Raw genomic sequence first — 14,277 nt, forward strand, 5'->3', positions numbered from 1 at the left:
CATTCGCATACATAATAACAAAACTCACAAAATAACTAAAACAGGTTCTAACGTAAAAACAAATTAATGCGTAAGAATGTGTTATGTAAAAAAAAAGAGGGTTATGATAAAATGGATTTAATATTAAAATTAAAAAATTAAAATAAAGATGACATACTTCAGTTGTGAATCCTTTGTAAATTGATTACGATTAAATCAACTTTTATTTGCACAATGAATTAAAATTATAGTTTATAAGAGATGTAGTATCGACAAGACTGAAAAAGTCATCTTTAAATGCGAAAGTGGAATGGCAAATAAAAAATAAAAACAAGCATCGGATATCTGCAAAAATCTTGGTTTTTAATTCAACAAAATTGTATCAAAACGGGAGAAACGCGAGTGTGATGATGAACCTTATTCAAAGAAAGGTGCAACACAATTGTACATAGTAAGAAAAAAAAAGGAAAAAAAAATAAAAACGACTCACAATCCGCGCCAGAATCGTAGACCATGTACATTCTCCTTTTCGTCAACCGTTAAGCTGAAGCGAATAACTGTCAGAGATATTTCGCTCACACGGACTGTTTAGTCCATGTGAGCGAGATACCTCTAATAGCGATTTGCTTTAGTTAGTAATACAAAAATTTTAGTCGATCGCGGTCAATAACGCAACGCACATTTACGTTATACCACAAACGAATGTAGAGATACATTGTAATCTAACGTAAAATTAACAATGTTTAACGTCATTGACAAAGTATCGTAATGGATGGACGACCAACGAGTTATACAGTACATTCGGTAAGTCTCCCGTTATATCGGATCACGCGCGCAATGTAATAATGACAAATAATCATCGCATAATTATATCACCACTTCATAATAATTTTTTTCAGCATTATCGTAATAATACATTAATCGTAATACTTTTAAACACAATAAGCGCATGATGATGATGATGCTAACATAGATTTCCTGAGAATTCTACGCGTTTTATTGAGCCCAGCTCAAAATTGCCTATAACGGAGCCCTATCGTCTCGCGTAAAAAATTATTGTCATTGTGAAAGCCACAATACTCTCACGATTCTTAACGAAAAAACAATGTATACACGTACGTGTACATGTGCGTATTCCTAATGCACGATCATGGCCTTAATCTATTGTTTTGGCACGATAGTAGTATTATTTAGCAGTAAAAAAAAATTGATAAGAGAACCTGTCTCTCTAAGTAAACGTACTAAATAAAAATGGATCGTTTTTCTCGAACGTAGTAAACCTGCGTTCACAATAGGAACTTTTTTTGGAACAAACATGATTTTTTAATATTATCATCTTGTCCTTTCGCACGCACGGTAACGATAATGAACCAATCGTTGCGCGTTCGGAAGCTTAATCGGCGGTATGAATCAGCGTGTCCCCGTATTATTGGACTAAGTCCTAAACTGTCCGCGGCTACGCGATAAAAACTAAGTCTGCACCCTGTTACCTGATGTTCTAGATCAGGTGGCGCAACGTCGGTTTAACCGGTAGAGTCAAAAAGGAACAAAAACAGGAGAGAAAGACGACGGATGTGCGAATAAAAAACAATTTTACCAGCCGCGCGTGTACAAGATCTTTTCGCGCAAGTACAAGTGGACCCGCCTCTTTTAGATCATCGTCGTATTTGACATACGGGAACAGTTGTTCATTCCGAAATTTGGATTCAAGCCTATCACTTGATTCGTCTTCGAGTTCCGCGTCAGAGGTGTGTGATGTGACATTGAGTCCACAGAGTGTTGCCACTGCCAGCAGTTGCGGCAGAAGTATCGGAAGCATGCCTGAAAACAAATACGTTTATAATTTAATAAAGTGGGAACAAAAAATTAAATTGTTTACGTACCACATCGCGACAGAAATAATGTCCTTGTTGTACAACGCATACGGAACATATCGATTCTTCGATGTACGGGTCCACTTGTACCTGTAATATAAAAATATATAAAAATATATATTTATGTTAAGCCATTTTAATAATTTTATTCAACATACCTTTTTTGTAAATTTGTCAGTCTTAATTTCTATGAATGAAGCGGTGATAGCTTTGAAGTACGATTGTTTTGTACTGAATGTAACACGACCGGAACCTATAGGATATTTATGCTTATCCGTGTCGATACCTAAAAGATAATACATCATTTTCATTATAAAAATACAAAATAAAATATTTTAAAATAAATACATATTAAAATAAATTTAATAATCATAAAATAAATTATGGTAATTACCTGCATAAATAACTCCATGGAAAAGATCATCCATGACTTTCGCCAATCCTGCGGCCGTTAACATTCCGTGTAGTGCGCCAACAAACACGGTTTTGTGTGCATCGAGTCTCTGCGATGAAGATTTGATATAGTTACTGTTCTCGAGAATCCATGGAATCACTTGCACCTGAAATAATGTAATACAATTGCAAAATTTTAATCTTAATGACATCTTAACGGATGTATGCAAAATTAAAATTATAAATTGATGACTCACATCTTTCGGCTTTGAACGCTTGGATATAATTTTATAATACCATCTCTTTCCATTAGTAATATCGTGGGTGCAGCAAGATAACATTGCCCTGACCTAAAAATAATTTTATATAATCCATGTACAGATAATAATTCAATATACCGATGTTAATTACTGCTAACCTGTTTCTCTGATTCAAATATAATATAAGCATATCCTTTTGGCTGAGCGGATGGGGCTTTTGCAGGCCACTCCACGCGAACCGGCCCGAATTGTTTAAACGTTGAAATTAAGATAGCTTCTGTTACATCCCACGGTACACCTCCCAAAAAAACTTTGGTAGAGTAAGCAACTGGTTCCTCAGTACTTTGAGGCAGATAACCGCTCCATGTGCATGTTGGATAACAATGTGCTAAAAAATTGTTTAATTATAGCTCAAAGATTGATATTACGATGTTTTCAAAGAAGAATTTTCTCCAAATTTGTCAAAGTATATCTCATTAACATGTAGAATATATCATAAATGCAAATTTGTAGCAATCTTAAACAAATTATTTGGGTATTTGATTGTATTATACAATCAAAAGTAATGACAATAATGAGATAATCACAATAATCTTTTATACGCACCAGCGGCACTTCGGTGGGATCTTGCTACCCGATCGAGGGACACTGGTTGGGCCAATCTGCGTGCGGCGTTTCCAAGACCGGTACAGCAATTTTTCTCATGACTCAATAGAGAATTAAGAAAATTGCTGCGATTTTGCCCAAGTCCGTGATGATGCTGATAATAATGCGAACTCGTTGAGTTCTGTTGTAACGATGACAAATATTTTTTTACAGCTATACGCTCGAACGCCGTTCTGTTGCTTGGGCACGCATTCGTCTTCGATATTATGGAGTCCAGGGACGGAGGAAAGCAAGAATTCGATGAGGAATTCAGCGACAAACAATTCTACAAAACAAGTATTTTCGATGGTGTCGTTTAGGGAACACATATAATAGTTTACAGGCAATGAAATATTCTCATAGGAGAAACACAACTTACCATTATTATGTCGGATAGTGATCCATCCGCGCTACCAATACCGCTTGTCTCCGAGTCTGCCGGCGAGTTGGAACGCGAGCCATTACAGCCCAAAAGATGAGAGAATTCCAATGTTGGGCTACCACAATCACTAAAACAATAAATTAGCATTTAATTTAATTTCAATTCATTAAAATACAATATTAATTTTTAAACATTTGAAAATATTGCTAGGATCGTTGCACCAGTCGCTGAACAGTCGCCAATAAATGACTGTTTAGAAAAATTATTAAAATAATAAGACTTCAAAATAATAAACTGCAAAATTAATTGATATTATTGAAATCTAATTTTCACGGAGATTTTATTAAAATGTAATTTTTTATTTGAAAATGTAATTGTATTAAGTTATTTTATGTTTGTTCATTGACTGGTGCAATGACCCTATTTCATAAATTTAATTTTATATTGTTAGACTATGATATGCTTTGTTTTTAGTTATCCGATTCTCTAGTTACCTGTATGGTGTAGAGCAGCCTCGTATAGGACGGCCAAAATATGACGAATCGGAGGGCGATGACGAAGAGCCCGGATATTGAAAGGACAGCCGGCTCGTTGGTGAGGATGGTGTGTTTGTACTGTTACTGGCAGTGGACGAATAACTGTATGGATCCGAGGTGAAGCTGCCAGGTGTGCTCGGGCTGCCAGGAGTGGTCATCGAATTCGGTGAGCTCGGAATGTCCAGGCCTGAGGTACTCGAGCAGAAACCATGATTCCGATGACACTGTGCGCAAAATTAGTAGGATAATTACACATCGAGGTCAAGTCGCGATATCGACAGAATGAGGAATCGCTATCCAAAATAACTTTCTATTCATACTATATCTGTCATAAATGAATCGTACTTCTCTCGCGACTATCGCAAGATGAAAAATCGATAACGCCTCGGTGTATTCAGAGATCTCGACGCGCCACGGGAGTACTATGATTAATGTACCTACTACCCTAATTTCTCTAATAACAAGCGACGACAAGAGAATTGAATTGGACTCATTAAGTTTAGACATTTCGTATTCTGGTTAAGCAGAAAGCCAGACTCTGCATTTCGAAGAGATAGCAGAAAGAGATGAGGAATGTTCTCCGCGCACATGTGTTTCGGAGTAGGTACTTGGAACACGTCCAAATTGAAACGCAATATTACACGACGGAGTACGAGAGGAGAGTGCGATCTTTTGAAATGGCAGGCAACTTTGCGTCGGCTCGGATTAAAGGAAGGCGAGAGGACATGCGTTCTAATAGAGCCGTTTGGCTCGCAGCAGCGGATTCTCGACCAACGAGACTGTCGCGCGTCTTAGCGCGCCATACATTTTATTTAGGTCATTACACTTGAGTTAAATTCTTTACTGAAGAATTGTTATGAATGAATACCGGATTTCGTTCTTCGATATTTGATTATTTACATATCAAACAAAATACAATCAAAATAATAAGAAGTAAATGAAATTAGAAAAAGAATTGGTTACGGATTTGCCCATGAAACAAATCGCTGAGAGGAAACATGATAACTTTTTCTAATATAATGCATAATACAGTATAATACAAGCATCGATAGTTAGAAGCTAGAATTGGGAAAAAGGGATGAGATAAGGTAGTTGGAGTTATTCCAATGGGGATGTTCATTGTTCGGGTTATTGCACCGACGAGTAAATGCCTTCAGCGATATGCTTTATGTTGCGTTTATCATTTTTATCGCCATTTCTCCATGTAAAATTTGCAATTCACCGAAGTTATCACCGTAGCTGCGTTTTTTTTTTTTTTTTTATCAAAATCGATGTCGAGTCAGAGTAATAGTAATAGAGTCAGGATAACAATATAATCTTTCACGAGACGTTAATACAAAATGTAAAATGCAATAAAGCAGCATAAAATATTCTAAAATTAAAACAGTATATGCATTTTTTGTCTTGTCATACAACAAAATTTCGGCTTGAAATTTTTATTCATAATGATATAAAGAAATTTATTTGAGATCGTGCAGTAAGTTCTTTTATTCTATTTGTTAATTCTAAAGTGTTACTTTAGGTAAATTTTCTTGCAATAAACTCAGACGCCCATTCAAATTTAATAAATATTAAAATTTTAATAATTAAAAATATTTATTAAGATTTTTTTACATTAAAATGGTGTAAATTGAGTTATCAAACATCTTGCAATCTATAAAGTAAGAAGAAATCTAGAAAAAGTTCTTAATTATGTAATTGAATTTTCACCCAAAATAGTATTAACATTAGCAAAATATGAACATTCTAGGATTAATCAATAATTCTCTTTTCACCAGTATAACAAAATTAAAATATTTTGTTAGTTATTGGATTATATCATCATCGCTTAGAATCGCGAAATTTTCGTATGTTGCTTTGTATCTCAACGATAATAAGCCTTATCACGATGCACCAATCGTATTGACTCCTACTGATCCACCTACTCTAATACTATTATCCGGTTGTAACAAAAGCCGCGTTAAATAACTCTATCGTGTGTGGTGTGTTCGCTGCGTTCTCAATTCAAGTATCACTTAATGTGTTCATCGCAATAAATAAACTCCTCGTTATTTTTAACAATTGCATCACGAAACCTCAAGCTTTTATATAAAAAATCCCATAGACATATAGATCTGCACAACTTTACCTCATGCTGTTGTGAAGGAGATTGGTCGTAATTGCCATATAATTGATAATTACGATAACTCGGGGTGCCAATCGTGGATTGATTTCCCATCAGAGATCCTCGGGGCAAGCCTAGCCCGAACATATCCGAGATTGCACTGTCGCCTGTAAGGATTTGGCTTCGATAAGTAAAAAGTAAGAATACGCTGTTTTGTGACCTTAAATCTTTATTTAAATAAACTTAGCAAAATAAAACTTTTTTAACAAATAAACTAATAAAAAAAAATTTTTTTTGAATAAGATATATTTCACAGAAATGTATAATTCGTCACAATCGAAATTTTTTACAACCAATAAATATAAAAAAAAACGTAATAAATAACATTTGATTATTCTTATATTTAGATTTTTTTCTCAGTGTAGTTTCTATGAGAATATTCAAAATCTTTTTACAAATAGCCAACTTTAAAACATTGAAACATCAACAATGGAATTCTCATTGAGAAATTAAATTAATTTATTAATTAGACGCCGTCTTACCATCAGTACTGATGTTCTTGTCCGATTGCGAAGAGGTAGAAGCATCCTGCGAGAAATTCGGGAGGTGCGATGGCGACGGCGGCGATGGTAAATCGAGCAACAGATTGTTGATGGATTGCAACTGGTACAGCCTCTCGCGCTCCTGTTCCCGCTCACGGGTTTGGCTCAGCTTACGCAGTAACAGCTTGTTACGTTCCCGATTCTGCGTAGCATCCTGATGATGCAATGGATCTTGATGATGCATCGGTGCAACGTAGTCGAATCCGACGTCTGTCTCGTCGGTCTCGTCGCTCACCAGTGTGATGTCAGACTGCAAGAAACCACAAATTTATCGATTACTGTCCTGCGTGAGAAATAGTAAAAGCGACACGCGCTGCGTAAGCCGAGTACATGAATAGAAATTCGACACGGCGCGTCGCGAAGCTGATTTCTCCACGAACGTAATTTCGTTATAGTTCGATGACGCGTTTCTTTCCACGAATGCACAAGTCCACTTTGCAAGACCGAAAACTGGGATTCCTGGAAAATCACGCGTTTTCCAAAGCACTTGTTACCGGATCTGACACTTCGGAGGGCTCAAGAAAACCATCAATTCCCCATGCATAAAAACTCTCGACATCTATTGGATTCTCACTTTCAATTACATACAGCAGATATTTACCCCTAAATTACCCGTTATTGACGGCACAAACAATTCGTTACAGGTCTAAACAAAAGACTCGCGCGTCTCGAATTACGTATTATGATATCGCGAAATTCTTGCCTCCGAAATCCTCGCGATCATTAACAGAGACGGAGAGAGAGAGCGAGCGAGAGAGAGAGAGAGGGGGGGGAGAGAAAGAGAGAGAGAGGGAGAGGGAGAGAGGCAGCCGGTTCGCCTTACCTCGGAAATCGAATGTATCTCGCAAGATCTTCTCCCGCGGCGCAAACCGTATGAATGACACCGACGGACTGCGCAGCGTGAACGAGAGACAGAGCGCCTCACGAAGGACATGGCGCGTGGCGCGTTAGTGGAATTCGTAAAAAAAAAAAAAACACAAAAATTCTTTAGGAATGATGGGAAGAATGGGAGGGGGAGGCAGGCCGTCGGAAAACACATTCCGCAGCTTTTCCCAGAATTTCGATTCTCGAACCTCGAAATTGCCGAGCGACTATCGCCGCTCGATCAATCGTCTTCGTCGAGAGTTCCTCTGTTCCTCTTATCCGGGACATTCCTCCGTCCAGCGCGTGATTAACAATTAAGGACTTTCAATATATTTGCTGTTATAAAATTAATATTTGGCTTAAACACAGATCAATTTTAACAAGTGAGAAAAAATACTATTTCTCTCTCTCTCTCTCTCTCTCTTTTCTTAAATATAATATTCAAGATTATAAAATTAAGTTAACGTTGCTCATTGGTTAATCAGCTTTGCTATAATCTGCTAGTCAATTTTTAATCAACGTAAGTCCGCGAATTCAAGGTAATTGTAAGGGATATGTGTACAAGAATAGTATTATACATTTAATTATGCCTGGTATAGTTAACGCCTCAATCGGACATGTACTCTGACCGACTGGCGTTCGTTTTAAATTTCCAATGAACTCTACGACGGTATAACATTGTGCTCAAACGAACATTGCATGAGCCTTTGGATTTACGCAATCTCCTTTTCCCCAAGTGGCTAGATTCGAGGCGTTCTCGAAGTTGCTTTTCGAGTTGTCGATGCAACTCGAAATATATGATGGGCGAGGGGGGGAAGGGCGAGAACAAAACCGCACGATTCGGAGGATTGAATTCGCGACGCTCGAGGGTGATTCACCTCGTTCCCGGTCGATCGGAATTTCGCGGAATGTGAGCGGACACGTGTTTACTATTGAGAGCCCCGAGGCGGCGATCCGTGGGCCTCGTCTCCTTCCCATCGACCGACCGCCGCGACCGACCCGGATTCTCGGCCGTGTGGCCGCGCACCCCCGTCGAGGATCTCACCCTCCGAGTTGTATGCGCGGACCGTCTAATCTTTCCGAAGAAGAGGAAACCCGATAGAACGCGTCGCGGACAGGAATTTTCACGAAATTCTTTGCTACGTATACCACCAGCTAGCTCGCTAGCTGTTTGTTTACGTTTCGCGCGACACAGGACATTCCTTCGCGTCGTATCGGGCGATCTAATCGAGGAATGAATTTTCACACACGGTGCGCACGTGATCTTTGATCGGAGGAGCCGCCTCGGAATCACCGGAGTTAATAAGGAGCGGTTAATTGCGATCGGGCCACGACTTCACGTCTTCACGTCTTCCTCCCTCCCCCTCCCCCTCTCCCCGTCCTCTTTCACGACAATCGAGGATGAGATTACTTACCGGTTGCATCAGCGTCGGCATGTCTCTGCAGCGACGACCGTCCCGCAGGGAAGTCACCTCAAGGATGTGCGATGGACCTCACCTCACCTCGTCGCGGCTCACTCCCGCACGGTCTCACAGGACACGAGCGAGTAGGAGCCGACTTGATCCTGTCCGCCACTAACAATGCACTACGCACGATAAATAAGGAGTAAACTTCACGCGCTGCGCGCTCCGCGAGAAGTTACGCGCGAGTGACGATAGCGACGGCGACGGCGGGCGGCAGCGGCGACAACGGCGGCGACGGCGAGGGATGGTTTCTCGGGGATTGTGGGGAATCGCGGTGGGAGATATTTTAAGGGGCCGCGCGTATACGGTATACACTCGCGTATATACGCGTGACGTCCGCCCGCCCGCCCGCTCGCCGCTTCCGACGATAAATGAGGATCGTCCTGGCAGTGGCCCCCCGATCACCGACTTATTGCCGATGACACGGCGACGGAAACGGAACGCCCACTCTCCCACATGCCGCGTACCACCTATCCCGCCGCGAGTTCAACTAAAGATCTCTCTGCTCCTTCCCTCTTTGCTCCCCTTTCTGCATCGCTGCTTCGTATCCTTCTCCAATATTTCACTTCATCTCTTGTTTTTTTAAATTATTTATTTTTCTTAGAATTTTTTTATTTTTCTTATCCTAAAACAGCACTTAATAAATAAAATTCTATCTCTCTTTCGTATTATAAGATAAATTTTGTGTTTTTCTTTACAATTGATTTCAGATTTAAAATTCATATATCCATGACCAAAATTATTTGTTTATTAGGAAAAAAAATAAATCTATAAGAAGTCTGCAATTTTTAAATTTTGATAATTTTTAGCTCGCCTAAACAACATTCTTAAAACTACATAAGATAAAAGAAAATACACGAGAAAAGCGCATTTTCCAGAAATTAGTTACAGCTGATTGTTGAAATAATTATTAAAATCATTTACATTCTTTACATTCTTTATTCTTCAAGCTAACAAATTTACAGATTGATACGATACCAGCGAAATATAGTATTCCGCTGCGAAAAGTTCGTGTCTTTATAAGGTGTATCAAAATTAGAGTATATATATAAAAAAATATGTACACGTTATTTACAATCATTTTGCTATGCTGAAATATCACTGAATGCATCTTAACTGAAATTACCGTTCTGCTTCAGTATGAAAAAAAATTGTTATTACTTTTATCGTGATAACAAATTTTATAGATTAATTGTATTCTATGTGTGCAGTTGAAGAGTCTAACATTTCAACTTCGGAACTATCACCGTTCGAGTAATTAACGACCAGTACGTCTCGTGTTTGTTGCTCCAGCTTGGGCGTGCTAGCTTCTCCTTTGCCGGAATTCTCCCCCCAGCTTCCAGAGAATAGATTTACTCTCAATTTATCGATATTTTGATTGCTTGAGCTGCTGCCCACGTTGCTGGAATTTTCCACAGACAGTCTAACTTCATTATCTTCAGGTAACCTTTCATTTGTCTCAGATTTATATTTTGGTACCTCTGTAGGCGCATCTGAAAAATTAAAAATGTTCCATAATTTTATTTTGAATTAATTTTTTAGACTTTTATCATAAATTTTAAATTAGTACAATACGTGAAAATTAAGGGCTACTTCAATTAAAAGCAACCTCAATTAACGATTAATTCAATCGACAGTTGCCAACATGTAAAGGAAAACAGTTTATTTTATTATAAAGACGTAAAATTCTCTTTTTTTCCTTTATGTAATAATATATTTGACCGATCATAGTATCTAATATAATTTATTTTAGTTTTAACATAGATGGAATTATTTATTTTTTTATTATAATGAATACGAGTTGTTAGCAATACTACTGTTAAAATTAAGCGTCGATTAAAGTTAATCAAAGTTGGTTAAAGTAGCCCTAAATCAATCATTATAGAAGAGACAGTTAAATCATTTTGCAAAGACTCAGAAGCATTAATTAGTTTTTTTTGATAATAAATTTGAAAATAAATTTTTCACGCAACAATTTTTCCTTTTAACATTAAGTCTTTCTGTAATACAATTTAATTGTGTATATACCAGGATATGGGGGTGCCTCATCAATCAGCTGCTCCATGACGTAACCCAACATGGTTGCAGTAAATGTATCGTCTCTCCTGAGACCGAGCGCCCTATGGAAAGCATCTACCGCCTCCTGGATATTACCCATTAGCGCATGAATAAATCCGATTGATGAATAGGTCGATGGATTCAGGGGATCTAAGACTAACGCCTGCTGGTGGTATTCTAATGCCTCGTCATATTTTTTCATTTTTCTACAAGTGTGGCCTAGATTATTCAGTAACGCCTCCCACTTACTAGGAAGAATCACATTCCTTAGGTCACCCTGAATGCTTTTCATAGCTTTCTTAAATAATCGTTCTGCATTTTTGTAACTGTAATAACAGGAATAATATTCGTGATAATTTATTGATAAATTAAGCGAGCACAGATTTGTGTGAGCTTTGTTTTTTAAATATAAATAAACGCAAGAGAAAAATAAATACAGAGTGATACTTACTCTAAATTATAGAAGCATATAACGCCCATTTCGTGTATTACAAAAGGATCGTTCGGCGCTATTCCTTGAGCTTGTTGAAAAAACTTGTCGGCCAGTTTTAGATTATTCGTCAATCCGCACTCTAATCCAATATATAAAAGCGGAAGATGGCAACCTTTCATTAACTGCGATGCTTTAAAATAAGCAGCCATAGCTTGATCGTGTTCATTTTCAACCGCAAAGGAATGTCCGTATGCCAACCAAGCAGGACCAAATAGTCTGTCCAGTGCAGTAGCTTTCGCTAAGTATCTTCTTGCTTGGTCGCTTTTACCTATGATGCAACAGATTAAATACTATTAAATTTCAAATATATTTTTTTTAATTTACAAACTTCTGAATTAGATAGATACATTATTTTAATTTTTACTTTTTACAAAATTGCTATCTAACTTCTATAGTTTACAAAATATTCAAAATCACATATAAATTTAATACTTTCAACTATTAATAGTCTAATTTCACTTAAAAGAAATATTTATTAAACACAGTAAAATTACTCACCTATAGTGTAATAATAGCATCCAACAGCAAACCATGCCAACGCCATTTCCGGGTATAAATCAACTAATCTATGCGCCAGATAAAATAAAGCTAAGGAATATAGTTTCACTATTAATGAGTTCTAACATATTATTTATTATCATTTATTATGGCAGAGCAATAAACTTACCGTTGGTCTTTTTAAGCTCAACTAAACAGGCAATATGCACTGGAAGACAGGCATTGTGATATGGATCTTTTTTCAAGATTCTGAAAATTAGAAATATCATATTATACTTTGTTATGGATAATACGAAAATAAGATCTTGATAGAAGTTTTACTTACTTTTCTGTAAGTGAGAAACATTGATGATAATCACAATTATAATATAATCTTTCAGCTTTCGCAACTTCCATATCCAAATTGTCTGCTAATCTTTCAGTGACGCAAATTCCCATTACACTACATGTAGTTAATGACTGTTTCGTGTTTGGTTCTTGATATTTCTTTAATTTGCTATCGTACAATAGTCGTAGGAGTTCCGCTTCACCTTTCGTACACTGTTCAGCGAATGGCAAGGATTCCAACAGTTCTCGCTCTAAATTAACAATTACACATATAAAAGTTATCCAAGAAAATTATATTACATCTAATAGAATTAATATACCTTCAGAAGCTGAAAGCATTTGATTTTGCACCAAAGCTTCAAACGCTTCGTACGAATAAACATCACACTGTAAAGCTTGCTTATAGCATTCAGTTGCCACTGCTCTGTTATCCATAGCTTCGTATACTCGTCCTTTCACATATAATATTGAACTCTGGACCTATAAAAAGACTGTGCATTAGTTATTCTGATGCAATAAAACAGTATAATGATTAAGCTAGCATTTTAATTTGTATGCTAATCATTATACTCATAAGCACTTGTATGGGAGTCAAACTGACTCAGATACAAACTATAAAATTACTAAATATATTATATAACAAAATATTTGTAAAAATATAAATTTTTTTAAATTCCTAATATTTGAAAATTATTTTATAATGTCTCAGTTCATAATTACTGATATATAAAAACAAAAAGGACTTCTGTCAAAAGTCATATAAGCACTTAGCGATTAATATGACATTATTATAAACATATATGTATAGATATAAATGTATTCATACATTTTTAGGAGCATCCTGAAAAATGTCCGTACGATCGGCAAAGGTAATACCTGCTTGCGTTATGTTTGTACATATTTCAGATTCATTAATAACTTGAAGGGCATCATTATATTCTTTTGCTTCCAGCAGACACCTCACAGTTAAGTAATGGCACATCACATCGCTCTATATCAACAGATTGTTTAATTCATGTAAATTATTAAACATAAAGATTAACGTCTCATAAAGCAAGATAAGGAAATTGATCCAATTGTTGCTGCTATTGTCAATTTTAGTATTAAAATTAAAAGTGTGAGAGCATTTATGCATCAAAAATATCGTAATGTTAAATTAAGATTATCATATATAAATGAATGTGTGAGAGTACAATAAGTGCACAAGCAATAGAGATAACGTTAGATATATGCAGCAGCAATAATCGGGAAGGCAGTATTTAAAATACTGACTGACAACAGATTCAATATTTCATGCCTTTATTTTTTTTGTTAAAAAGTATAATAACGACAAGAAAAACCATCCAGGTGACATCGATGGTTACTGAAATTACCTTCTCTAATCCATATCTCTTTATAAGGTGAGCAGCACGATGATACTGCTTCATGAGGTACATACACTGCGCCAGAGTGCATACATCTTTTGGGTCCTCATTGCTCAACGACACCACTTTGTCGGCCCAAAACAAGGCTGCACTATACAGGTGCTGGAAGTAAATACAACAAGTATTTAATGATTGCGATACGGCAGATATACGGTGAGTATTTCAACGATGCTAACCAAATCGATATACGATTTGACTAATTTTCTACAATTTTCCAGATCGATGATCTTCTCGTCCAACAAGTTGTTCATGCTGTTATTATCGATATCACGATGTGACATGTTTAACTCCAATTTTGTACGTAAGTTTAGACAGGTTATTTGAGAGAAGCCTGAGAGTGGCCATGCCCACGTCGCGTGTCGTGCGCCTGCGCAG

At 37.0% G+C, this 14,277-nt stretch overlaps 2 protein-coding genes across 3 annotated transcripts; both read right to left on the minus strand.

Moving 5' to 3' along the window:
- Nucleotides 1-321: 321 nt before the first annotated feature.
- Nucleotides 322-9,479, minus strand: LOC105207402 (cytoplasmic polyadenylation element-binding protein 1). Of its 2 annotated transcripts, none has more exons than XM_011176848.3 (12): nucleotides 9,055-9,479; nucleotides 6,716-7,025; nucleotides 6,198-6,340; nucleotides 4,028-4,293; nucleotides 3,531-3,660; nucleotides 3,113-3,437; nucleotides 2,665-2,894; nucleotides 2,504-2,596; nucleotides 2,248-2,413; nucleotides 2,012-2,139; nucleotides 1,863-1,943; nucleotides 322-1,800 (listed from the first exon to the last, which is right to left on the minus strand). In XM_011176848.3, exons 1-12 carry the CDS (start codon nucleotides 9,073-9,075, stop codon nucleotides 1,630-1,632), a joined length of 2,064 nt encoding a protein of 687 aa, XP_011175150.1. In that variant the 5' UTR covers nucleotides 9,076-9,479; the 3' UTR covers nucleotides 322-1,629. The 2 variants fall into 2 exon arrangements, with proteins under 2 accessions (XP_011175150.1, XP_039314335.1); XM_039458401.1 differs by lacking the exon at nucleotides 9,055-9,479 and adding an exon at nucleotides 7,599-7,728.
- A 542-nt stretch (nucleotides 9,480-10,021) lies between these two features.
- Nucleotides 10,022-14,277, minus strand: LOC105207396 (cell division cycle protein 16 homolog). The gene is made up of 10 exons (XM_011176835.3): nucleotides 14,079-14,277; nucleotides 13,852-14,004; nucleotides 13,305-13,469; nucleotides 12,799-12,958; nucleotides 12,477-12,729; nucleotides 12,321-12,400; nucleotides 12,152-12,241; nucleotides 11,612-11,921; nucleotides 11,131-11,486; nucleotides 10,022-10,595 (listed from the first exon to the last, which is right to left on the minus strand). Exons 1-10 carry the CDS (start codon nucleotides 14,181-14,183, stop codon nucleotides 10,291-10,293), a joined length of 1,977 nt encoding a protein of 658 aa, XP_011175137.1. The 5' UTR covers nucleotides 14,184-14,277; the 3' UTR covers nucleotides 10,022-10,290.

This window comes from Solenopsis invicta, chromosome 16 (genome assembly GCF_016802725.1).
Source record: "Solenopsis invicta isolate M01_SB chromosome 16, UNIL_Sinv_3.0, whole genome shotgun sequence".
Lineage (NCBI taxonomy): Eukaryota > Metazoa > Arthropoda > Insecta > Hymenoptera > Formicidae > Solenopsis > Solenopsis invicta.